The sequence below is a fragment of the Hippopotamus amphibius genome, chromosome 2, assembly GCF_030028045.1.
Source record: "Hippopotamus amphibius kiboko isolate mHipAmp2 chromosome 2, mHipAmp2.hap2, whole genome shotgun sequence".
Lineage (NCBI taxonomy): Eukaryota > Metazoa > Chordata > Mammalia > Artiodactyla > Hippopotamidae > Hippopotamus > Hippopotamus amphibius.
This window is the reverse complement of record NC_080187.1, coordinates 149,836,664-149,862,194: the sequence shown is the minus strand read 5'-3', so window position 1 is coordinate 149,862,194 and position 25,531 is coordinate 149,836,664. Positions and strand designations below refer to the sequence as shown.

General features: G+C 36.4%; 1 protein-coding gene across 5 annotated transcripts in view; it reads left to right on the top strand.

Moving 5' to 3' along the window:
* Positions 1-19,697, top strand: part of ZFAND6 (zinc finger AN1-type containing 6) — a 65,485-nt gene extending 45,788 nt beyond the window's left edge. For all 5 annotated transcript variants that reach the window (XM_057720272.1, XM_057720274.1, XM_057720273.1 and 2 more), the window contains 5 exons: positions 4,506-4,676; positions 5,927-6,035; positions 6,927-7,027; positions 16,379-16,492; positions 18,776-19,697. In XM_057720272.1, the coding sequence (XP_057576255.1) occupies positions 4,523-4,676; positions 5,927-6,035; positions 6,927-7,027; positions 16,379-16,492; positions 18,776-18,924 (627 nt within the window). In that variant the 5' untranslated portion in view covers positions 4,506-4,522 and the 3' untranslated portion in view covers positions 18,925-19,697. The remainder of the gene's footprint in view (positions 1-4,505; positions 4,677-5,926; positions 6,036-6,926; positions 7,028-16,378; positions 16,493-18,775) is intronic.
* The last annotated feature ends 5,834 nt before the right edge of the window (positions 19,698-25,531 follow it).

The window sequence follows — 25,531 nt, the reverse complement described above, 5'->3', positions numbered from 1 at the left end:
GTTGTATAACAAAGGCAGTCCAACTCGAGGACAGAAGAAAATGCCTTAGAGGACTGGGGCGGGGAGGGTGGGGGGGACTCGGGGGAGGGGAGTCAAGGAAGGGAGGGAATACGGGGATATGTGTATAAAAACAGACGATTGAACTTGGTGTACCCCCCCGAAAAAAAATTTAAAAAAAAACATAAAAAAAAAAGAAATCATATTTTCTGAATTCTCTTTAATTCGTACTTTTTTTATAATTACATCATGCTAATCCGTTTTTCTCTGTATGGTAATCTCATTCTTTACCTCCTTGGATTTGTAGTTTTATAATCCCACAATACATGGAGCAATTAAGGAATTGTTCTGCCTTCTCATTCTTTCTTCTTTTCCTTCCTGAATGCCAGGCTAAATCCAAACTGTTTAGCTACCAAAAAGGTATAGTAGCAGTGGGACACAAGACTTCCAATTTCTCCATAGCTACCCCATCTTTGCCACTACACATAAAGATAAACTAAGATACCCTTTTATGGCTTTTGGTCTTTTTCTGAATCTTCATGGAAAGGTACATTTGGTGGCCTAAAAGTGAATAAATAAAGCTGATTCTTTTCTTTCTGTGTCTTTTTGTTTGTTTGTTTGTTTTTGTTTCCTTTTTAAGTAACTGGTGAAATCCTTTGTGCTTTTTATCACCCAGGATAATAGTTTTTTGTAAGAAAGCTCTTGACTTATGAAAATAATTGCTGATTTACTGCTGTGCCAGGACAGTTCGGCTTGGGGAAATTGCTAGTGTTACATGTTTTAAATTTTAGTTTTACTATTCAAAAGCAGGGATTGTGATAGAAAAAGCTTGGTGGTTGGATTGTGCTTTTAATCTGTGACTATTTACTTGAGTTTTTATAAAAATAAGATGCTTATGTTTTCTGGATGCTTGTAATTGGGAGCCTATACTGAAAGATTTATCAGTACCTGTGGGGAAAGTTCTTTCTTATACCATTTTAATGTCATTAATAAGTAGCATAGAATAGTTGCTGATTTAGAACAGTGTTTCTCGGGAATTCCCTGGTTAGGACCGGGTGCTTTCACTGCCCAGGCCCCAGATTCAATCCCTGGTAGGGAGACTAAGATCCCACAAGCCCTTCTGCTCTGCCAAAAAAAAAAAAAAAAACAACACTTTCTTTTTTCTTTTATTGCCTGCGGCCCCCGCCCCTAACCACAGGAGCCTTTTTAGCTTTTTCCTAATTGGATTCATACCTCCGTAAAACTTTAATTCCACATATACAGTTATTTATTTATGTATTATAGGTATGTCTCTGTTTTATACATAAAAAGTGGGGGGGGGGGTTGTACTCCCATTTCCCAATCAACGTTTCCCTTCTTGAGGTGACACTGCCTACATTGACGGTTTATAGCATTTTTGGTTTCAGGACCTTTGTATTCTGTAAAATTATCAAGTATGCTGAAGAGCTTATGTTTATTATCTGTCATATCTAGTGAAAATTTTATCGTTACAAATTAAAGTGAGAAAAATCCAAAATATATATTAATTTGTTTTAAAGTATTTTATGAAAAATAACCATCTGCCGCCGCCCCCCGCCCCCCCCCCACCCCCGTGGTTCAGTGAGAAACATGACATTGTTACACATGTTACACATTTTTGCAAATATCTTTAAGGTCTGGTTTAAAAGCAAACAACAGGATTCTCATAGTTGCCTCTGCATTCAGTCTGTTACAGTGTTAAAAAGAAAAGCTGGTGTCACACAGATACCTAATTGGAAAAGGAAGGAGTATTTTAATAACATTTTCAGATAATAGAGGTTTCTCTTCTTTGATATTACACCAAAATATAACAATTTGTAGTTTCTTAAAGGAATAGTTGCAGTGTAGAATCTCATACTATATAAAAACCTTTTGTCCTATTGCTCTAAAATCCATTGGTCTGTCTTTCACTTTGAATGACTCTTTTGTTCATGAGTAATTTTGTACCATCATACATTGGTCACTTAGAAAATACTGACTTATGCAGAGCTTCCAAATGTTGATAATAGTACCAACTACTCACATGTCATTAATATCACCACTGATCTTATCAGAGACTCTAAAAATTAGAGATAGTTGTTAAGCTTTTTTTCATGATTGTTGTCCTTGGCAGTAAATAGTATTAGTTATTTTTCTTGAAGTGACAGGCTTACTTCGTTTTTTGAGAAAATACCTGCCATATACTCAAGTCTGAACAACCAGAGTTTTTGTCAGTCGTTCTTTGAAATAAAAAACTTGTTTCGTGAAAAAGATGACTTGGTTAGCTTGTAACTCAGTTGTACAGTGCTTTTTCTTCAGTCATCATAGTTCTGTATGCAGCAGGAGTACTTTCCCAGTTTGTCACACAAAATATTAACAAGACGTGTGTTCAGGCTCACAATTTAATAAAATTAACACTTTTACTGTGACAGTGTGGTGGTGAGGAAGTCAGTGGTAGTACACTTCCATGCCACTATCGTGGCTTGGCTCCTTGGTGAGGCTCCAGGTTTTTACCCACCATAGCTTTTGCATCACTAATGCACATGTCAACAGGTGGAAAAGGCAGGCAGTTAGTTAACATCGGTATGAAAACAGTTTTGACCTCCCTGGGGTCCAAGGAGCACACTTTGAGAACCACTGACTTAGAGCTTGGACTCCAGAGCCAGACTACCTCTACTGAACCCCAGCTCTAGCACTTATTAGCTATATCCATGGCCTTGAGCAAAATTACCCAGATACCAAACCAGACAAACATACTATCCCTCATGAACATAGGCCCCCAGAATCAACAGAATGTTTGACATTAGCTTTTCTGTCCTAACATTGTTAATGGATTTTTTAAATTTGATACACTGTGTGTGTATTTACAGAACTACAGGAAAGGGACGGACTTAAAAAGTAAAGGTTGGATTCTGAAATGACTTAACCATCATGAAGTAAAAAAGATGTTTGTCAAAATCCCCAATTATATTCCTAGGCCTAAAGGTCTAAAGGTTCTCAGCAGTTTTGGGTTTTTGTTTTTAAAGGCAAAGGCTAAACCTGCTTTGTTTTGTAATCCAGTCAAATGCATTATTGTTCTTGGTTCTGAAATTTGCATTAAATCCCCCCTCCCATTCCACAACAGTCTTTCCAAATACTTTAGGTGAAGGAAAAAAATCTGTTAATGGTAAACAGTGAATGTTTCATTGTTTATCAATTCAAGAAAACTTGAGTGGGAGAACATTGTCCTTCTTTGGTTAGTCTTATCCTTTATGATCTTTGACCTTAGACTCATCTGTAAATACACAAACACCCATTTTGGAGTAACCTTCATTTCATTTGGGAGGCTTTTTGTTGTTTTGTTTTGTTTTAAATAAGACAGAACCTATTATTACCTTCTGTCGTGCTATTCATGCCGAAGAACCACTTGCTCTATGGGAGAAATGGCACACAGGGTTCTTCCATCTGCTGTAATTGATTATTGCCTTGTGTGGTTCCCAAACGGTTCCTCTGCCTGTTAGTTTTTAAATTTTAAATATTTTAAAAATAAATATTTTGTTCCCAATTACATAAGTAGTATCCTCATTTAACAGGATTTTAAAAGTACAGAGAAGGTACAAATCAGAGAGAAAAAAATCACAATTAGCTTTGCCATCCTTAGATATATGCTTTCTTATCCTTATTGATGATTAATAGATGCTCTTTTTGTCCTAATTGGCAACACATTGTATATACATTTTATATTGTGCTTTTTCATTCATTATCAGCAATTTCTTCCTTCAAAAAGTATCCAAAAATATTTTTAATGACTGCTTAACTTCTGAAAAAAATGTTCTCCTGATGTTAGACATTTAAGTTATTTTAACTTTGTCAGCATTATAAATATGCTGTGAAACATTCCTTGTATGTATACATAATTTTTTCCTGATTGTACCCCAGTTATTCTATTGAAGGAGAATGATTGGTTCAAAAGGGCAGTATTTTACAAGGCTTTTAAGGTGAATTGCCACATAGCTTTCCAAAAAGATTGACCCAGTTTCTCATTTTACCAGTATCCTGCCAGTTTTTCCACATCTTCACCAGCACTAATGTTATGTTAAATGCTTTTTAAACAGAAAGCATCGTGCAAGTTAAAACATGAACTTTTAGCAAAAGTTTAAATGCTTAGAGGTTAATAATACAACAGATAGCAAACTGTATTTCTCATTACTAGGAGTCCAAGCTGAACTAGACTTAAAGGATTTTCCTTAACATTCTGATGATACAGATACCTTTCTCTAGTTCATAACACTTTTTGAACCAGTACAGGCCTACTTGTATAGAGTCGGTTGGAGATAAAAGTTCAGTTTATATCCTTTCAATCTTTATTTTTTTTCTCTCTCTACCTCAACCTACATCTTGAGACAGCTAGCTGCACAGAGTGGTTTGGGGCAGAGTATATGTGCATTTTCCTTTATTATATAAAGCAAATTTGGATAATGTATGATTGTAGTGTGTGTCCGAGTTCTTTGCTAATTCTGTGTAAATTTCAGGTGTGCAACAGAGGAACATGGCTCAAGAAACTAATCACAGCCAAGTGCCTATGCTTTGTTCCACTGGCTGCGGATTTTATGGAAACCCTCGTACAAATGGCATGTGTTCAGTATGTTATAAAGAACATCTTCAAAGACAGAATAGTAGTAATGGTAGAATAAGCCCACCTGGTAAGTAAAACACAGCACTATTCATAGTTGAGATTCACCTGAATAGCAGAGAGTACCCAGTACCTTTTTCCGCTTTCACATTGTACTTCTGTTACTACGTTCACTTCAGGAAAATGTCTCATTACGTACTGTGATTATCAGTGGTCGAGAAACAGGAATGGGAGTATCTTTACCCATTGAAAAGAACTACTGTAAATCCATCTCATGGTCTTACTTGCTGTGCTAGAGAACTCTATTATCTTATTAAAATAGAGGCACACTTCAAGTATACATAGCTATTGTGGAAAATAAGGTCTAAAGGAGTGAGGGCTATATGAGGACCTTGGTTCTTTTATCTAGGGTGACTTTTGAAGCCAAGATAGTTGTAGAAGGAAAGAGAGAGTTATGGATAGCCACAGCTGACTGTAGAGAAAGCCTTTGTCCATTAGGAAGGAGAGGTGTAGCAGTTTGGCTCAGAGAAAGGGATGTTCATCCCCAGTTCACTTGAGTTCTTTATGTATTTTTATGTCCAAGGAGTCTCCTGGAATGGAAGTGGCTTTTGTTTTAGTAATTGTATAAGAAGAATTATGAGGATTTTGAGTATAAGCTTTGCAAAAATAAAGTGTTAATAGTACTCACCTAGGATGTTCTCATGTAGGTTAACGCCTAAATGTATAGGTTTTTGTGGTTAATGAAAGTGCAGGCTGTTAACTTAGTTCATTTAAAATTGTATGTGAAGTCTTTCTCATCATTGCTTCATGTTCAAGCCAAAAGCTAGAATCATTTAATCAAAACTTCTTTAAAGTTTCTTAAGGCTAAGATCAAATGAATATAAATTATTGTTTTTTAAATCATCTACATTTCTGCCTTATGAAGAACAGGTAAAATAATATAACGTAAGCACAGATTTTAATTCTGAACTTACGTTTGCCTTACTGCTAAATTATCTTTTTTATTTTGAGTATCTCATTTTTGCACTAGTACCTGGAAGATATTTGTGAATTAAAGGGTTTGAGTGATAATCAATCCTAAGAATAGTTTAGTTTTTGAACATATACACTTTGTGTATGGTTTCCTTGCTTAAAATTAGCATTCTTTTCATAGGAAAACTATAGAAAAAATTTTACCTAAAGTAATGAACTGGCATATTATGTATTGTAAAACATAATCCATATGCTATATTTTGTGGAAAACTGATCTTGATTTTTGTAGATGAGGTGTTGGCCTGCCCAGGGTACAGAGTCACTAATAGAGATGTGGTCCTGTTACAGCACCTTCTGTCAGTAGTCTGTCTGAGTCTTTACCAGTTCAGTGCACAGATGGCAGTGTCCCAGAAGCTCAGTCAGCATTAGACTCTACGTCTTCATCTGTGCAGCCAAGGTAAGATGTAGCCTCTGAATTGTGATTGGAAAGCTATTGAAAAATAAAGCATATATTCCATATCTGATCAGTTCTCTTAAGAAGGAAAACTATGTAAAGTCACTTTAGGATTAACTGGCATAAGATTGTATCTGTCTAGTCATTACTGACTAGTCGGAAAAATCTTTTTATTGGTTTTACATTGGGGTGGGAGTAGGGAGTTGTCTTTTAAGTCTCAGGTTTCCTCTTCAGACAGCCTTTTCTTTATTTCTCTTCATAATATATCCTGACCAAACCCTGAAGTCCTTTTGAAGCATGTTAAGTTTTTCTAGTCATAAGCTTCTTGTGCAAATACTAGTGCTTTGTATTAAAAAATACAGTCTTGTCGGCAGGTTCTCTTTGTTTAATATCATGATGTGGTACTGATATCTATTTATATTGCAGTGTTTTTTGTTTTGTTTTTCAACTTTGAAGTCACATCATTTAGAAGCCTAAAAATACAGAAATGTTTGTTTCGTTCTTACTCTGCTGTTAGGAAACAGATAGCAAGTTTCCACTCTGAAGTTCCTTTTTCCAGTTTATGATGGGGGATGTTCAGTCCTGCTGTGCCAGTGTATCATATACGCTTTGTATTAGGGTTCCTGAAGCATGTCTTTATCATGCTAGTTTTCATTTAGTGAATTCATACACATAGACTATTGCTTTATTTCCAAAGTAATAAATTTCTGGTCCAAATTGGTCTCAAGTTTCAAAGTTCTATAGTTATGTTTAAGTTATTTTAAAAAAAAGGATCTCTGGTTAATTCTTGTCTTAAGGATCTATTTATATATGTTACACTCTTATTAATCACTTTAGTTACTATTCATGCATAGAGATCCTCTTTTAAAAATCTAAATATTTTTGCTTTTCTAGCCCTGTATCAAATCAGTCACTTTTATCAGAATCTGTAGCATCTTCCCAAGTGGACAGTACATCTGTGGACAAAGCAATACCTGAAACAGAAGACCTGCAAGGTTTGCATATGAACTAGCATATATTTTGTCATTTATTTAACATTTGAATATTATAAGCCAGGCACTATCCTAGATGCATATGTTTTTTAAATTACCTGCCTAAGATACATATTTTTACATTTGTTTTCTTCATGAGCAGAATATTTTATATCCTTAAGTATTTAATTGACTGAAATGTTGGGAACCATTTCCCACTTACATAATTAGGTCATCAGCATAAATGTAGAAAATTAAAAATCTGTTTTGTTTGAGAAATATAATTAAACAAATGAGTGGTGGTGGTATACTGTTCACTTTTACTATTTTGCCCAATCTAACCTAAATACATATTTCATCTCCCAGCAAACTGGGGCTGCTGGTTTGAGAGGAGTCTCTTGCTTTTGACTCAGATTAACTAAGTGACTGACTATCTGCTTTGACTGGCAGTGACCCCCGATTTCCCCATGTGTGACTTTCAGCACAGCAGTCACATTCAGTTACCTTTATTTATAGCATGGTGTCTCTTGTTCTTGCCCGTGCTCTTTATATCCCCATTGTGTGAATCAAAGTGAAGTGGATACAGGAAGACTTGAAAATGTGTATGAAGGCTTTCTTAGTGGGCAGAGATAGCAGAGGAAGCATTATAGGACACTGTTAAAAATCTGCACTTAGTTATATTCTACGAGTGTGTGGAAACAATTTGTTAATTGAGAAGGATACTCTGGAAAGACAAGCCCAAAGATGAGCTGTGTGTCATTTTACCTATGGCGTGATTTAAAGGGAGAAGACGCCGTGCCCAGTGAAACCTTCATTGTACATGGTGTTCACAGGGTAGTGACAGATATATCCAGCAGTCTTAGCTGAAGTTTGCTAAAGTTTAAATTTAGTTAAGCTAGCTAATTCCCGGTCCTCTGATTTCATGCCCAACAAATGATTGGTATAATTTGTCTCTTTGTAGATTTTGCTATAGCAAGAAAATGTTCTGTCTGGCCAACATAAATATTCCAGTATATTATTGTAAATATTCATAAATATTGTAAGTGAATAATTTTTATTTTTTAGTTAAATAGAAAAGTTTAAGGACAGGCATAGATAAGGGATATTTTAAAAGTGGAAACAGAAAGATTACCAAAATTTAATTATCCATTAGCCATGAGAAATAAGACAAGGGTGATGTAAAAGCTTTCAATTGTATGACAATTGAAATGACAACGGTGTGGTTGTTTTCAACAGAGAGGTTGAAAGAAGTAATAGTTAGATAAGATTTTAGATAGAGTAAATTGTAGGTGGTCAAAATTCAAAACTTAAAAACTCAGTTGAAGATTATAGTTAATAAGTATTTAAATGTATGATCAGTATCATGTCTGAGATTTGGAAGTCCTCAGCACAGATTGAAAAATGAGAGGCAAAATCAAGAACAGCAAGTAGGATAATGAGTCAGCAAAGGGGAGAGGACTAAGTCATCTAGTTCCTGATTAGTTTCAGGCCATAGATGCCAGCAGAGAATTTCAAGAAGCAAGGGCTGCTTAGCAGTTTTGAGAGAGAGCTAAGTAAGGAAGAATGAAAATAGGCTGCTATCCATGAAGATGGATTTATGTCTTAAAATCGAACAAATTCTAGCATGTTGGTAGTGGGAAAATATATGCGGTTTAAGAATAAAAAAGCAGTTGTTTTAGAAGTTTGACCAAAAAAATGAAGATTGTAAGTTGGTGAACTATTAAGTGCCATTTATGGTAAATGGAGAACAATATCATTTTCTCCACCTAGCCCTGGGTACATTAATGCAAAAGGTAGTCTTGATGCCATATTAGGAGAAATTGTAAAGGGGTTTTAAATTGTATAGACTTTTTTTCACATGTAATTTCAATGACTTAAATTAAACCAGTATTAACTTTTAAGTACCTTTTAAAAACTTTAAGAAAAAGTTAAACAAAAAAACTTAGCACTCATAATTTCAGTATAGCAGAATCTTTGAACAATCAGGTATAAGTTGCATGTGAATTGGAGAGGATTAGTTTTCAATGTGTAAAATCTCTTAGCTGAATTTTTAAAAAATATCTTGCTTATACTGTTGAGTTAAAAATGTCTTATAAACATGCACATGAATGTGTGTGTGTGTATACACACACGTACACATATATTCATAACACAATGTACTTCTGATTTCCCTATTTGATAGGAACAAAAGCAGAGAATATTTTTTCCTTCTACTTAACAGACTAAAAGAGAAGTCTTTGACTCAGATTCTGTGGTCACTTGAGCTGGAACTGGAACCTAGGCACCTGACTCTAGGCCATTATTCTTTCCACTAGACAGTTGTGGTGCTTCCTGGACTAGGATGTCCTTGTGTATGTTCCTATTGCTATACCCAGCCCCGCCCCAGTTCCCAGGGTAGGATCAGCTGGTTTGGTGACCTACCCAGGTATCTGTTTTCTTCCTTATTGTTCCACTTGTATCCCTCAGGGGAAATTTATTTAGATAGGAAGATCATCCCAGATGGAAAGAGGGTACATGAGTAGCAGCTGCGTATCTAAGCCAGAATTCCCTAACATTTTTTATTGGAGTTTTCAGAATAGTGTCCTTGAAACAACTTTTTTCTCTGTAGGTATTCTGCTTATAATTAGGGTTTGTTGCCACCAGGTGGGTGTTACTGCTTCCATTTTGTCCTCATGGCTCTGAAGAATTTTTCTCCTGTTTAACAGAGAAGCTCTGAAGAATTTTTTTCATGTTTAACTGAGAATTTACCATATTATAGCATCTTTCTCATTTAATTATGCCTTTTAATTTAATAAATAGCAGTACCTCACTTACGCAGTATCAGTTAAGAATGACAGATACACAGTTTATAAAAACTTAGCTTTTAATTAAAAAAAATTTTTTTTTCAGTGTCTTAGTACACTCTAGACTATCATACTTAATCTCTTATTGAACAATATGCTTAACTTCAGTTAACCTCTCAGTCCCTCAGATATTGGAGCAGAGTAAAAAGAATATGGAATTTGGATTCAGAGGTTCTGTTCTCATATCTTGACACCTCCTCTTCTCTGAACCTTATTTTAATTACTTTTGAAGAAGAATAATAACCATGTCCACCTTAGAAGTTATTAGAAGTCAGTGAAATAATGAAGATGAAATGTGTTTTAACTACAAAGGATATTCTTATTCTGTATAATGCCAGTGATTTGGAAGTTGTAGGAGGCTTAGCATGAGAGAATGTTGAAGCTTTCCAGCAGTAGAATGAAATCACGACAAAGGTGGTAAGCTCACCGTCACTGAAGTGTTTTAGGAAAACCGAGTTATTGTCAGGAGCAAAGTAGAGGGGATTGCTGTTCTGAGTGGCAGAGTGAATTAGAATTCTCATAGTCTTTTCAGCTCTGAGGGTTCCCAACTTCATACCAACTTGAATTGTCAGATCAGTGGTTCAGAACAGAGAGGAATAGTCCCTTTGAACTAAAAATCAGAAAATTTTGTGAGTTAAAAACCAGAGGTTGATTTTTAAAGAATGGGTGATAATAACCAGTACAATCTGGACAAAGTTGGAGGACTAACAATTCCAATTTCAAGACTGAATACAGGATTCAGTAATCAAGACTACATGGTACTAGCATGAGGATAGTCAAATAGATCAATGGAATAGAATTGAGAGTCCAAAAATAACATTCTGACATTTACGGGCAGTTGATTTTCAACAAAGATACCAAGATCATTCCATAGGGGAAAAAAACAGATGATGCTGGGCCATTTAAACAAATAAGGATGGATCCTACCTCACACCATACACAAAACAATTACACAAAATACACCAAAGACCAATATGTAAGAGCTAGAACTATAAAACTTGTAAGAGAAAACAGGCTTAAATCTTCATGACCTCGAATTGGGTTTCTTTAGCAGTGATGCCTACAACACAAGCAAAGAAAAAATAGACACATTGAACTACATCAAAATTTAAACCCTTATTGCTTCAAAGGATACTATCAAGAGTGAAAAGAACAACACAGAGAATAGGAAAAAAATTGCAAATTATGTATCTGATTAGAATATGTAAAGAAATATAATTCTGCGATAAAGGCAACCCAGTTTTTAAAAGGGCGAAAGAGGGATTTCCCTTGTGGTCCAGTGATTGAGACTTTGAGCTTCCAATGCAGGGGGGGTGTGGGTTCAAGCCCTGGTCAGGGAACTTAGATTCCCACATGTCTTGGGGCCAAAAACAAAACAAAACATAAAACAGAAACAATATTGTAACAGATTCAATAAAGACTGTAAAAATGATCCACATCCAAAAATAAATAAATAAAAGGGCAAAGGATTTGAATAGGCATTTCTCCAAAGAAGACATACAAATGGCCAGGTATTGTTAAGGGTGTGGAGAAATTGGAACCCACATACCTTATTTTTGGGAATGTAAAATGGTACAGCCACTTTGGGAATCACTTTGGCGTTTAAGAAGGTAACTCAAAGTTAAATAGAATTAGCTATATGACCCAGAAATTCCGTTCCTAATTCCCAACAGATTGAAAACGTATGTCCACACAAAAACTTGTATAAGAATGGTCATAGCAGCATTATTCATAATTAACAAAATGTGGAAGGAACCCATATGGCTGTCAAAAAGATGACTGGATAAACAAAAAGTGGTATATTCATACACTGGAATACTATTTGGCCATAAAAAGGAATGACATTCTGATACATGCTACAACATGGATGAACTTTGAAAATATGTTAAATAAAAGAAGCCAAGTACAAAAGGCCAGCTTATTGTATGATTCCATTTATGTGAAAGATAGGCACAGTGAAGAGGGTATTTTAGCTGGAGAAGAGTTTGTAAAAGCAAAAGCATTCAGGTAGGAAAACATGAAATTTAGGAAACAGAACAACAGTTGCTGGAGTGGCCAGTTCAGACAAGTATGTGTTGGAACTAAAGCTGGAAAGGTTGTCCAGAACCAGGTCATGGGAAATTCCTAAGGTATTTGGTTCTAACCCATGATAAGGGAAAAGAGCCATTTTGAAAGTTGGTTGCTTATTTTTTGTTTGTTAAGGATGACACAAAGTTGTATTTTAAGGATTAATGTAACAGGTTTTTTGTCTCCAAATAGCTGCTAATAGAAACTGATCTCATTTACAGAGCTGCTGTCTTCAGGATGGTGGCCACTAGTCTCATGTAGCTGTCTGATCACTTGAAATGTGACTAGTCGCAGTTAGATATTTAGTGCATATTTATTTGCTAGTTACACTCTAGATGTAACATACACACTGGTTTTGAAGACTTAGTAGCCAAAAAAACAAAGTAAAATATTCTGTTAATGCTTTCCATATTGATTATGTATTTAAATAACATTAATTTTATCTGTTTTTACTTTTTAACATGCCTGCTAGAAAATATAAAATTAAATGTGTGATTCTCATTGTATTTCTTTTGGACTCTGCCACTATGCAGGCTTATTTTTCTCTTGAATATTAATTTTTTTTTTTCATTTTGTAATGGATTTTTGAGCTAAGAATAACAAAGATCATTTGGTCCTCCCCCTTATTTTGCAGATAAGAAAATGAAGTCCAGAGGAGGGAAATGAATTTTATCTCAATGGGTGGTTGTAAAAGTGTACATTTATTCACTAAATATCTATTGAGCAGCCACTCTTTGTGAGCACTGGGTATACAGTGGTGAGCAGAAATAGTCCCCAACCTCAGAATGCTTAGTCTAATCCCTGAATGAGACTTGTCATGACTCTTGGAAGCAGGGATATATGTTATATTACATAGATATTGTATCTACTGTAAGATAATGTTCGTGGCTTACCTATTAATGTCATCTTAGGTGCAGTTTTGTTTTTCACCGTGTGTCTGAATATGCCCCTCAAAAAGTAGTGCTAAGTAGTTTTATGTATTCATAATTATGTATGTGTACGCTTTGCTTTCTTTTCTTTTTTTCTTTCTCCTCTTCTTCTTTTTTTTTTAACAGGACCCAGAGCAGATGGCTTTGTTCCTTTTGAATGTGATCCTCCATGTGGGTAAACTAATTTTACCTGCCTGGTGCTTTTTGAAGTATCTTTAAAGTAGTGGCCAGAAGACTTTGTCTAGTTGAGATTCCCATTAAAAGTTGTTAGCAGGTGCTGTACAGTTTATCTCTCAGCCTTTATGCCATTGCATAAGCCTCCCAAATAGCCCTTTAGGACCAGTGGATGCAACACAGGCAGCCACCTGTTCTTAGTCATTAGCAAGCGGCTATTCTCTGATTACAGTTCTCACTTCAGAATATGAAAAACTGCCTAGTTCTGAGGAAACTGTCCTTATTTTGGCTTCAGGTTCAGTAAGAGTATGGCCCTTTTAAAAGATTGTTTACTTTTATATAACTTAGAGTTTGATAAGGTGTGCTTTGATCTTAAATCTCACATAAAAATTGGGGAAACAGGAGTAATTTCTGAGAACCATAGACTTTTACAGAATGCTATTATCATCCTGCCCATAAATTCATTTGGTAAGGGGCTTCCTAGGTGGCGCAGTGGTTAAGAATCCGTCTGCCAATGCCGGGGACACGGTTTCACTCCCTGCTCCAGGAAGATCTCACATGCCACGGAGCAACTAAGCCCGTGCGCCACAACTATTGAGCCTGCGTTTTAGAGCCCGTGAGCCACAACTATTGAGCCCATGTGCTGCAACTACTGAAGCCCACGCGCCTAGAGCCCGTGCTCCACAACAAGAGAAGCCATGGAAATGAGGCGCCCGCACACAGCAACGAAGAGTAGCCCCCACTCACCGCAACTAAAAAGAAAGCCCGTGCACAGCAAAAAAGACCCAACACAGCCAATAAAATAAATTAATTAATTAATTTAAAAAAATTCATTTGGTAAATGTTTAAATTCAGGCTACCAGCCACTAGTTTCAGGTAAGCTGAGGTTACGTTAGCCTGATGAGGGTATAGTGGAGCCTCAAATTTGAACCCTAGTTTATAAGCTTTTAGATTGTCACCTGATCCTTCATTTTAAAGGTTATGCAGTTGTGTCAGTTAAAAAGAAGTTGTTTGTCTTGACAGATCTTTAGGGTTAATACTGTGAGGTGTCTTTGCTGAGGTGCGCAGTAGCATTTGTATCCGTAGCAGATAAATGTATTTTCACTATTCTCCGTTTCCACATACCAAAGTTTGTGTCTCAGTAGTTAAACTGGTTTTGTTAAAATATGTTTATCGTGTGGGATGGTTGTGTTGTTACTGCCATTAAAGCATTATTTATATTAGTTTATTTGAATATCAGACTTGCTTGGGAGAATAGGTATGGCTTATAGGTTTCAAAGATAATAAATATAATATTCTTTTCTGATTGCAAATTAACTGTTTTTGAGCTCTTTACACAGCCAAACCTTATCTGATAGTGTTCTGGGAGCTGGGGATAAAACAGTAAACAAGACATTTAGTCCCTGCCCTTGTGGAGCTTACATTCTAGGGATATTTATTTATTAAAAATAAAAGGTTTTCTGTATCCATATTCTGTTTCAAAAATAAAATAGAACTGTCTCCCATCTAACTTTAGAATGTCTAGGTGGAGTAATCATGTAGAGTTCTTCATTCACGCATATTTGTTAGTTTGTAGTGTTTTGCCGTTTGTCATATTTTGTTAAAATATGAGATGTGTTAACATAAGCAGGTTAGAATCTGTTACATCAGATGTTTGAGCATCTACCATGTGTAGTTCACTGTGATAGGTCCTGGAAACTCAGGCAGGGAATAGGATGCTATCCCTCTCCTCAGCAGGCTTACAGTGTAGTTGGGGAAATGGGGCACATAAATATAATAGGTAAGTAACTCAGTACTAATTCAGTTCAACAGATGTTTATTGAGTGCCTACTGTGCAGTAGGAGGCACTGGGATAGGCTCTGATAACAAGGACGAAAAGGCAGATTAAGTCAAATAGGCATTTATAATATAATAGTGCAGAAAGCGTTACCAGGCATAGTAGGGTTTCCTGGTCTAAATTGTGGGGGAGGGAATGGAGTAAGAGTTGATAATGTAAGCTTAAACAAAAAGAACACATTGGAGTTAGCCAGGTAAGGAGGAGGGATGAGAGGGGCATAGGGAAAGTCTCCCACATAGAAAGGACAACTTTTACAGAAGCCCGGAGGTAAGAGAAAATTTAGTGTGTTCAGGGAAACTGCAGATACTTCAGTATAGCTGAAACATGGAGTATCATTGAGGAATGGTGAGAGATAAGGCTAGAAAAGAAGGATGAGAAAATCCTGAAGGGGTTAGTGGGGAGTCATCAAAGAATTTTAAACATTGGAGGGCACATCATTAGATTTTCACATAAGGCGGATTTTTTGGATGCAATGTTTGAAGCCTGGATGAAAGAGGGGCCTCCTGTGAAGTGCCCAGTATTTGGTAGAGACTATTTAAGGGAATTAAAGGTAATCAGAGTGAAAAGTTGCAAGAGAATTGGGTTTCCCGGAGGAAAGGGTACTTGACCTAGATGAAAGGAGAGAAAGGAAGCCCTTTTGAATTTGTTGTGCACAGTGGGAGCAAAGGTACCTGGCAGAGTCCCATAGATTGGTTGAGCAGTAGATTACTGAAGAATAAGGAACTAGTTGGTGATAAAATTGCAGAGGTTAAGAACTTGATCCCTGGCAAGTCACTGACTGTTTTAGAACAAGATACCATGTCTCCTAGGTCACTTTGTAGATTCTAACTCTAGTAACAGCATTTGGGAGGGCCAGGGTAGTGAGTGAGAGGGGGTGGGGGTGGGGTCACATTAGTTAGTATTTAGGGGCAATAATTTGACCCGAATTCTGGTGCAGCTGGCCTTGGCTTCACTACTTAAATCAATTTATTATCTTAATTAAAACATTTTAATCAGTTTATTCCCTATATTTTAAAGGTTTTATATGAAACATTCTGAGAATTTTGAACATACTTAGTATTCCGCTGAATCTTGGTTTCAGCCTTTTTTCCCTTGTTCTCTTTGAAATCTATTAATACACAGTTCTGAGCTCAACGATATTTAGAAGTTTGCATGTGGCCATTTTCTTACACACTGCCTTAGTAGTATTTGTGTGTTGTATGTCTTTTATTGGACAAATACATAATTATTAGAAAATACAGCACTTTCTAGAGTCAGTATTAATGTCAGTGTATAGTCTAGATTCTCTGCATGTGTGTATACATGCATACTTAACATACATATATGCATTTAACAAAAAAGAGGTCATATTATATAAACTACTCTGTAACTTAATGTGAGCATCTTTCCATTCTAGTAAGTTAATAAAGTACTCAGTTATCCTCTGAATAAACAGATCATTGTGGGTGGGGTGAAGGATGACAACCACCCAAACATCAGAATCTCATTGAATCATTAAATTTTACCACCTCCCTATTTTTGTCAGCTTCAGTATCAGAAACGGCACAGCAGCCATCTGAAGAGCAAAGCAAGTCTCTTGAAAAACCAAAACAAAAAAAGAATCGCTGTTTCATGTGCAGGAAGAAAGTGGGACTTACTGGTAAGGGCCTGAATCACATGGTTTAAAGTTAAGATTTTATTTAAGATGATGCGTGACTTACTATTAATGGCTTCAATTAAGATTGTTTCTGTTCCCATGAGTTAATAATGTATGTGCTTCACCTTCTGAGTTTTCTCAAATAAAAGTAGCTTTAATTACATACCTAATAGTGAAATGAATAGCTTTTGTTTTAAAAGTTCATTTCAGCTGAGTTTGAGAATATTAGACATGTAAGGTCAGTGTGCCAGGTGCTGTGAAAGGGCAAAGATGTAGCTCCTGCCTTCAGCGAGCCAGAGATTGTTGTGTGTGAGAGAATATTTAAGTCCCTGGTGAGCTGTGAAGTACTTTCCCTATGTCATAGGTTGTCGTGAGGGTTCATCCATGTAAGGGTTCACACATAGCCCTGTGCTGCCACACAGTAAGTAATCACTGCACGTTAACTACTGTAACAGCACTGTTAGCTGGGAGTGTTATTAAGAGGGGAGAAAAAAATGTGCGAAATACTACTTGGATATTTGGCAAAGAAAGTACATTTAAGTGCAAATAGATTGGGAATTCAGGGATGGGAGTAACTAATTTATATAAAAGAAGAGGAGTAGAGGCCCATCAAAGAATCATGAAGGTAGAATATTTCGGCTGGGTCTTGAAAGATGAGTAGGACTTATAACTGATGGAAATGGGAGCATTTCAAGGGGAAAAAAAAAATAGCTTGAACGAAAGCTCAGAGAAAGAAAAGAATAGGGCATGTTTAGGGACCATAAATGGGGACTGTAGCACAAAATATGTGAAGAAAGGTGTCCCATACCACCACAGAGATAAGGCTAGTGAGGTGTGCTATGGTTAATTGATGGGGAGCAGTTGCAGCTATAAATCATTATTTATTGCTCACCATGTGCCGGGCATTGTGCTGGATACTCTGCCTAAGAAATCGATTTAAGAGTCAGTAAGATTTTGAGCAAGATTATGTTTTCAGAAGGTTTATCTGGCTAAGGAGTAGATAAAGAGGAAAGGAGATTTACAGTCTGATATCAGAGATGTTTAAGACTGGCCCATGCCTTGGCAAATGCATTTATTTAAAGAATACAAACATGAACAAATAAAGGCAATTTTAAGTGTACATATTTTATATCGAATACTGTCTTTCTAAATCTCAGGAACTTAGACTTCATGATTAGGAGGCTGTGACTTAGTAATTTCTCTCTTGTCCAGTTTTGTCAGTCTGGTGGTATTCTTGGCTTTATCTTTCATTCATTATTATGAAGTTACAGGAGACTTCCCTGGCAGTCTAGTGGTTAGGGCTGCACGCTTTCACTGCTGAGGGCCCAGGTTCAGTCCCTGGTCAGGGAACTAAGATCCCACAAGCCGTGCGGCATGTCCAAAAAAATAATAATCAAATTTTTAAAATAAAAAGATATTGTGAAGTTAGAGTATCTTTTTAAAGTTTTTTTTAAAAACTGTGGTAAAGGAAGTTTACAGAAGATGTCGATGTTTAAAATATTGATTCCTGTGTTCCATTTCCAACAATTCAATCATACCGTAAAATTCTAATTTGGGATGCAGGACTGGTTTTATTTAAACACTATCCACACTGCTTATATCTATCTTTTGGCTTCACTTCTTGGGGCATTTCCCTAAAATAGGTAGCATTTATTGCATGTTTACTGTATGTTAGGCACTTAATACTTCCTCATTTAATTCATACTGTAACCAATTCCAGAAACTGAGGCTTAGGGAGGCTGAGTAGTTTGTCTTTGTTAGTAAATAGATTCATGCTTAGGCAACCATAACTGGATCTCATGCTTTTCATCACTCAACCAGATTATGTTCACGTCTCCACTGGAGGTTAGCCAGGGAGAGCTAATATACTGTTCTATTTGTTAACAGTTCTGTCAAAAGTTTCATCTTTCTTAATTAAATCTTAAGATTGCCTTTTGACAGTATGCTTATTTTTTCACGTTGTAGTATTTGAGAAATGTTTCACATTTTCAATTTAGCAATCCTGTTTTTGATAGGAAGCAGTTGTGTCACAGGTGAAGAAACTTGAACTCAGAGAAGTGGTTATGACTTGGTGTGGCACAAACCTCTGTTTGTCGGTGGGAACAAGAAATGAAGCTATCAGCTAGTGAATTTTGAGGATGTTTATTAGGTTGTGAAACTGCTTATTTGGAATGATTCTTTAGATTGCTGCCCTAAATACATGATCTTTTTAACATTGATTATGCTAGAGAGTTTAATATTTAGACCTTCCATTCAACTCATGTATGTGTATTCATCCATTTTCAGGGTTTGAATGCCGGTGTGGAAATGTTTACTGTGGTGTACACCGTTACTCAGATGTACACAATTGCTCTTACAATTACAAAGCTGATGCTGCTGAGAAAATCAGAAAAGAAAATCCAGTAGTTGTTGGTGAAAAGATCCAGAAGATTTGAACTCCTGCTGGAATACAAAATCCTTTGACCATCTGCAAACTAAAAATTGACTTGAGGTTTTTTTTCCTAGTCATTGGGAATGTAGAGCAATGTATCTTGCATAGACCTTTTAATCATGCATGTCATCAGAAGAATAGATTTTTGTTTTTGTTTTGAAAATGACTCTGAACATTTATTTCCATTGCAGTTTCTGTGGCTGAAAAGACTTAAGTAAACTTTAAAAGTATTATCCTTTTAAGATCATTTTAATTTTAGTTGAGCGCAGAGGGCTTTTATAACAAACGTGGAGAAATTTTGGAGGGCTGTGATTTTTCCAGTATTAAACATGCATGCGTTAATCTTGCAGTTTATTTTCTCATTGTGTATGTATATATAGCTTTTCTCTGCAGCACGATTTCTCTTTTGATAATGCCCTTTAGGGCACAGCTAGTTATCAGTAACTGAATGTATCTTAATCATTATGGCTGCTTCTGTTTTTCATTAACAAAGGTTATACATATGTTAGCATATAGTTTCTTTGCGCCCACTATTTATGTCTGAATCATTTGTCACAGGAGAGTGTGTGCTGATGAGATTCTAAGTTTGCGTGTTTTTAAATTTTTTTGAGCGAGGGAAGGAAAAGCTGTATGCATTTCATTGCTGACTGCAGGTTTCTTTCAGATTACGTTCATCGGTCTGTGTGTATACAATATGAAGAATGATCTGAAGTAATTGTGCTGTATTTATGTTTATTCACCAGTCTTTGATTAAATAAAAAGGAAAACCATAATGTTCCCTTGTGTTACTTTTTCTGTTATTCTTTCCAGTAGTTTCATTTTGACCTCTGGTCCTTTAGTTTTCTACTTCACTAATTTTGTGAAATGAACTCACATCTATTTGTGACTGATCTTATGATGATAAATTGTGGTCTTACATTCCTGTGAGTTGAACATGGCATATTTTCTGGCTCTTGTCTGATTCTCTGTTCTGAACTCTGTCACACTGAATTAGCATCTAGTAGAAGCTTCTTTTTCTGGTAGGATTAGAGAAACTGAAAGAGCATAGCTCAGACACTGCAGATGGAGAATTGTGATGTCGAAAGACCTCCGAAAGACCATTTGTCCTATGGTTTTCAAACTTAGCTGGCTGCCAACTTAGCTGGCTGCCAAAACTTGAAATATTATGTAAAACAGATTAAAATAGTATTTTACAATACAAATTTCTATGTTTACATTTGTCTACTTGTATACTCTTATATTCTACCTTCATATGTAATGATGGCTTAGCATTGAAATCTGTAAGAGAAAACCATTATGACTAGTTCAGTAGATCCAGTTAAAGTATTTAATAGAATTTAACACCCATTCATGATTAAAAAAAAAAAACTTGATAAATTAGGACTCAGAAAGGAATTTCCTTAAGGTGGTAGTTTGTATGTAAAACCAAACAAACAAAAAACAAGCATCTTCCCAAAAGAGGAAAATTCATTTCCCTTTAAAGTCAGAAACAAAGGGCTGGTTTTCCACCATCAGTGCTTATTTTCAAAATTATGTTGGAAAGCCTAGCCAATAGAGTAAGTCAAGGCAGAGTTTTATAAGAAAGTAGGAAATATTCATTGTTCATTTTTATAGAAAACCCAAATAAATCTAAAGAGAAAGTACCAGAAATACAGGGTTTCATTAGGGGGTATGTGTAACATTAATTTTCAGAAGACAGTTGCATTTCTTTATAGTAGTAACAGCTAGAGAACTGGAGGACACCTTTTGCAATAGTATTAACACCAAGTACCTAGGAAATAAACAATGCATGTTGAAGAAACAATGTATTTCTCTTTAAGAAAAAATTCTTAAACATTAAGAGAGAATAACTAAGACCTCAGAAAATAGACCTGTTTGTGGCCAGGCAGGCAGTATCATGAAGATGTCATTTGTACCCAAATAGACTTATAGATTGAAAGGAATTCCTATCAAAATCCTACCAGTTTTTCTCCTGGAACTTAAGGTGGTTCTAAATTAAAAGATACAGGAGAGCAAAGGACTAGGACATTTCAGAAAGGAAAGAGCAGGGAGGTGGGCATTTTTCCTGCCGATGTTAAGACTCTGTGAAGCCATGTTAATTAAAATAGCATGGTATTAGCTAAGGGCCGTACAGAATCCCAGTATGTTAGACTAAAATGCCCAGGGAAAGCCATGCATGAACTGAACTTGTTAAAAGAGAAATGGCACACACATTGGGCCAAGGAGACTTTGATATTGAAAGCTAGGCACAACTGGTTATCAGTATGGGAAAAGGTAAAAATTGATCCCAATCTCATACCATAGTGAAAAAAAATTAATGTCTTAAATGTAGAACAAAAATTTTTAAACTCTCAAAAAAAAAAAGGAAATGTTTACTGCTTAGACCTTGGGATACAGGACTGTTTAAGACAGAGCATTAGCTGAAAGTGTTATTGCTGAGTTTGTCTATTAAAATTAGGCATTTTAAACCAAAAATACCTTAAGGTGTTTTCAAAGATAGTGAAAAGCCAAGTAACAAATCAGGAGAAGTTATGTTGCAAATTGAGAACACAGTAAGATACTATTTTACACTCATTCAATTGGCAAAAATTTTAAAGTCTGGCAGTATCTAGTGTTGGAGGGATTCCACATAATCTCTTAAAGTTTGCTGGATATTAACTAAAAGTGGTTCAGTCCTTCAGATGGTTTGGTAATTAATACCTTTTAAAGTTGGACTTTCAAACATCCTGTGACCCAGAAAATATTACTTCTCTAAGTGTATATCCAAGAAAAACTTGCACATAGATTACAGGAGACATGTATAGGAATTTTCATAGCATTGTTTACAGAAAGCAAAAATTCAGAAACCACTCAAGTCCCCATTGAAGAAGAATGGATAAATAAAATGTGATGTATTCTTACAATGGAATATAAATATAGTAATCAAGCTAGTGATCCCTAGAGACAACAAAACAGAAGTACTATACAGTAGCCAAAATACACCTTTTTTGCGAAGCACACAAATGGAATTTATGTGAAGAGAAAGCAGGGTAGTGATGACAAAATCCAGTATGATATACTTAGGTGGGAAGAGGCAAGTGATGTGGTAACCATATGGTCAAGGCCTCGACTTTTTTAGACATAACTAAAAGCAGGCCATGTGTGAGCCAATGCTGAGAGTCTCATGAACCAAGAATTATGATTAACCCAATTTCCTGTGTCCAAAGTCTTAATTATGACGCTTTTTTGATGACCACATGTTAAAATCGGGAGTTTTGGGAATGGATTGTTTTGGTTTTTCTCCATGCACATGACTTAAGAATGACTTTTATTTAGGAAAAAGTCCAAAATACATGTAAATAAGTCAAAAGAGCTAATACTTTTTAAAGATCATTATACAGATTGCTTAATTGGGGTTTTAGTTTTAAGTAACAGCTGGTCTAATAAAAATGGTTAGTAGTTTGATGGTTTTTTTAAGCTACAACACCAAAACCATGATTCAAGAAGAAAAAAATTAAGTTGGACTTTTTAAAAAATGGCTCTGCAAAAGGCATTGTTAAGAGAACAAAAAGACAGGCCACACGCTGGGAGAAAATACTAGCAAAACATCTGATAAAAGACTTTTATCCTAAATATAAAAATAACAACTATAAGAAAACAACCCAGTTAAAAAATGGTCAGAATATCTAGACACCTCATTGAAGAAGATATACAAATGGCAAATAAGCAAATAAAAAGATGGTCAACAAAATTTGTCATTGGAGAACTGCAAATTAAAATGAGCACTACATACCTATTAGAATAGCTAAAATCCAAAACAGAACACCAAATGCTATTGAGGATGCGAGCAACAAGAACTCTGATTCATTGGTGACGGGAATGCAACATGGGATGGAGGAAATTTTGGCAGACTATTAAAGCTAGTCATAGTCTTACCTTAAAACCTAGCAATTGCACTCCTAGGTATTTGTCCAAATGAGTTAAAAACTATGTCCACACAAAAATCTGCACCCAAATGTTTTTAGCAGCTTTATCAATAATTGCCAGAAATTGGAAGCAACCAAGATGTCCTTCAGATGTACCAATAAACTGTGGCACATCTATATAATAGAACAGTAATCAGCAATAAAAAGAAATGGGCCATCGAGGCACAAAAAGATATGGAGGAACCTTAAAAATATATTGCTCAGTGAAATAAACCAACTGAAAAGGCTTGCTACTATATGACATTCTGGAAAAAAGCAAAACTATAGAAACAGTAAAGAGTGGTTTCTATGGGTTCAGGTAGAGGAAAGAAAGGTTAAATGGGTGAAGCACAGGGAATTTTAAGGCAGTGAAAGAGTCTACATGACACTGTAATGGTGGATACCTAACTATGCATTTGTCCAAACTCATAGAATTGTACAACACAAAAAGCAGAACCCTGGGAATTCCCTGGCAGTCCAGTGGTTAGGACTATTAGAACTAGGCACTTTCACTGCCGGGGGCCTGGGTTCTAAGACAAACACAAACACAACAACAATAACAAACAGAACCCTAATGGAAACCATGGACTTAAGTTAAAAATATTGTATCGATAGTGGTTTATCAATTATAACATGTACAAATCCAAGGGGTTATTAATAAGAGGAAACTGTGTCAAGGCGGGGGGTATATGGGAACTCTGTACTTTCTGCTTAATTTTTTTGTGAACCCAACACTGCTCTAAAAAATAAATTCTACTCATTAAAAAAAAAGCACAAAGAAAGTGGCTGTCTGATGGTAGGTTCAGACAGCTCTGTAGAGACCCCTGAAGAAGATGCCTGGGCCTGCTTCTGGCTCTCTGGTTTGATCTACTTTTAAGTAGTATAACACACATTTCACCTTAAAAAAAAAAAAGTCATGTTAAGTTTTAGGGCCATGGGACACCACTACATAGAGCAGAGTCTATAGGTGTACTGTCTAGTAGAGTAACCACTAGTTATATGCGGCTTTTTAAATTTAATTTTAAATCTATTGAAAATAAAATGAAGACTTTGATTCCTCATTCACTAGTCACATTTCAAATGCTCCAGCTCTGCCTTGATTAGAGAACAACTTCATAACTGCAGGACATTCTACTAGTGGTGGTCTAGCCCAGTGCGTTGTGTCCAGGGGAGCTGTGCTGATTTCCCTCAGTGCACAAGCAGGAGCCCCAAGATCCGATAGAGGAAAGAGCAGATTTGGACCACCCCCTCCAAAGGGAATGTGGGCAAGGTAGACATTGAAGATTCAGGACTCCCTTGGTCTGTCCAGCAAGGAGGATGCGGTAGAGGGGTTTGGAATAATAAACAGAGAAGGCAGATGGCAGACTAGGAGTAGAGCTTTTGGTCTAGAAGCCTTAGGAAAGAAAGAAGCAGGTCTAAACTTGGTGCTATATTCCTGGGGTTTCTTAGGAAGGAGCAGAGAAGTTTGTGAGAGACATATTTCAGTGGGCAGTTACTGTCGACCAAGGAAAGTAATGTTTGGGGAGAGAGGCACTGAGAATTATCTCTTCGACTATGCCAAGCAGGTTGGATACAATGTACGTGTTAAATGTCGAAATTTCTCTGTATTTCTGGGTGCAGGATGGGACCCACAACTATAGCACAAAAAAGCCCTGAAAATTCAGATTGGAAAAGGAAAAATCTGGATGGGAAAACTCTTCAGTATGTATTCATACAAGAAAGCAAAACAAGAACTTCCCTGGCGGTCCAGTGGTTAAGACTTCGTGCTTCCACTGCAGGGGTGTGGGGTTCGATCCCTAGTCAGGGAAATAAGATCCCACGTCCAAAAGAAAAGAAAAAGAACAAGAAAGAAAGCAAGACAAAGTTAAAAGCATCTTGCTGAAATCCCAGAGAAGAAGACTGAAAAGTTGCATATGCTTTGATGACAATAAATGAAAACTCATTGTATGGTGCACATTATGATGAGTCAATTGTCAACGATACTTGCACTATTTAACATGCTGCTTATTTATCGGTCTTTCAGATCCTGCTTAAATCCAAAATGGCTTCAAGGTAGTGTTCCATCAAAACATGGATACAATAGTACCTGAAACAAAGACTAAAGACAGAATCAAAGAGGGCAGGAAGAAGAAAATTTGCCTTGCAAAAAAACCCAACCCTGGTTGAGCTGGTTCATTTGGCCCCACTTCCGAATAGTCAAGAAAAAGAGGGAACGATGATAAAGACTAAGCTCTTCAATGAAGCAAATGTCTTCTCTCCTTAAGGTTTATGCCCAGAAATGCTTACTGTACACATTTCAGAGGAGGCACCACGTGTTTGGCATGTATACCATACACTTTAGCATCAGAGGGATATATATATATCATGTGCAAACATGAGTGACATTCTGTACTCTTCAAGGAGTTCAGTGTTTAGAGGAGCTTGGAACTGGACTCAAGTAATTCAAGTGCAAGTGAAATTTGTAGGGTGCGAGAAGGAGAAGGGGAATGGATGGACTCCTGAGGGTTGCCCAAAAAAGGCCACCCCCTGCTCCCCGTGCATACCCCATCCACATCCTGCTTATCTGAATGGCAGTCCCCAGCCTCTAGGATCCCTTGCAAGGCATCTGCACTGTGGATCCAGAAAGCCCTTTCCAGTTCTTTCATAAAGGAGTCAGGGGGCACACTT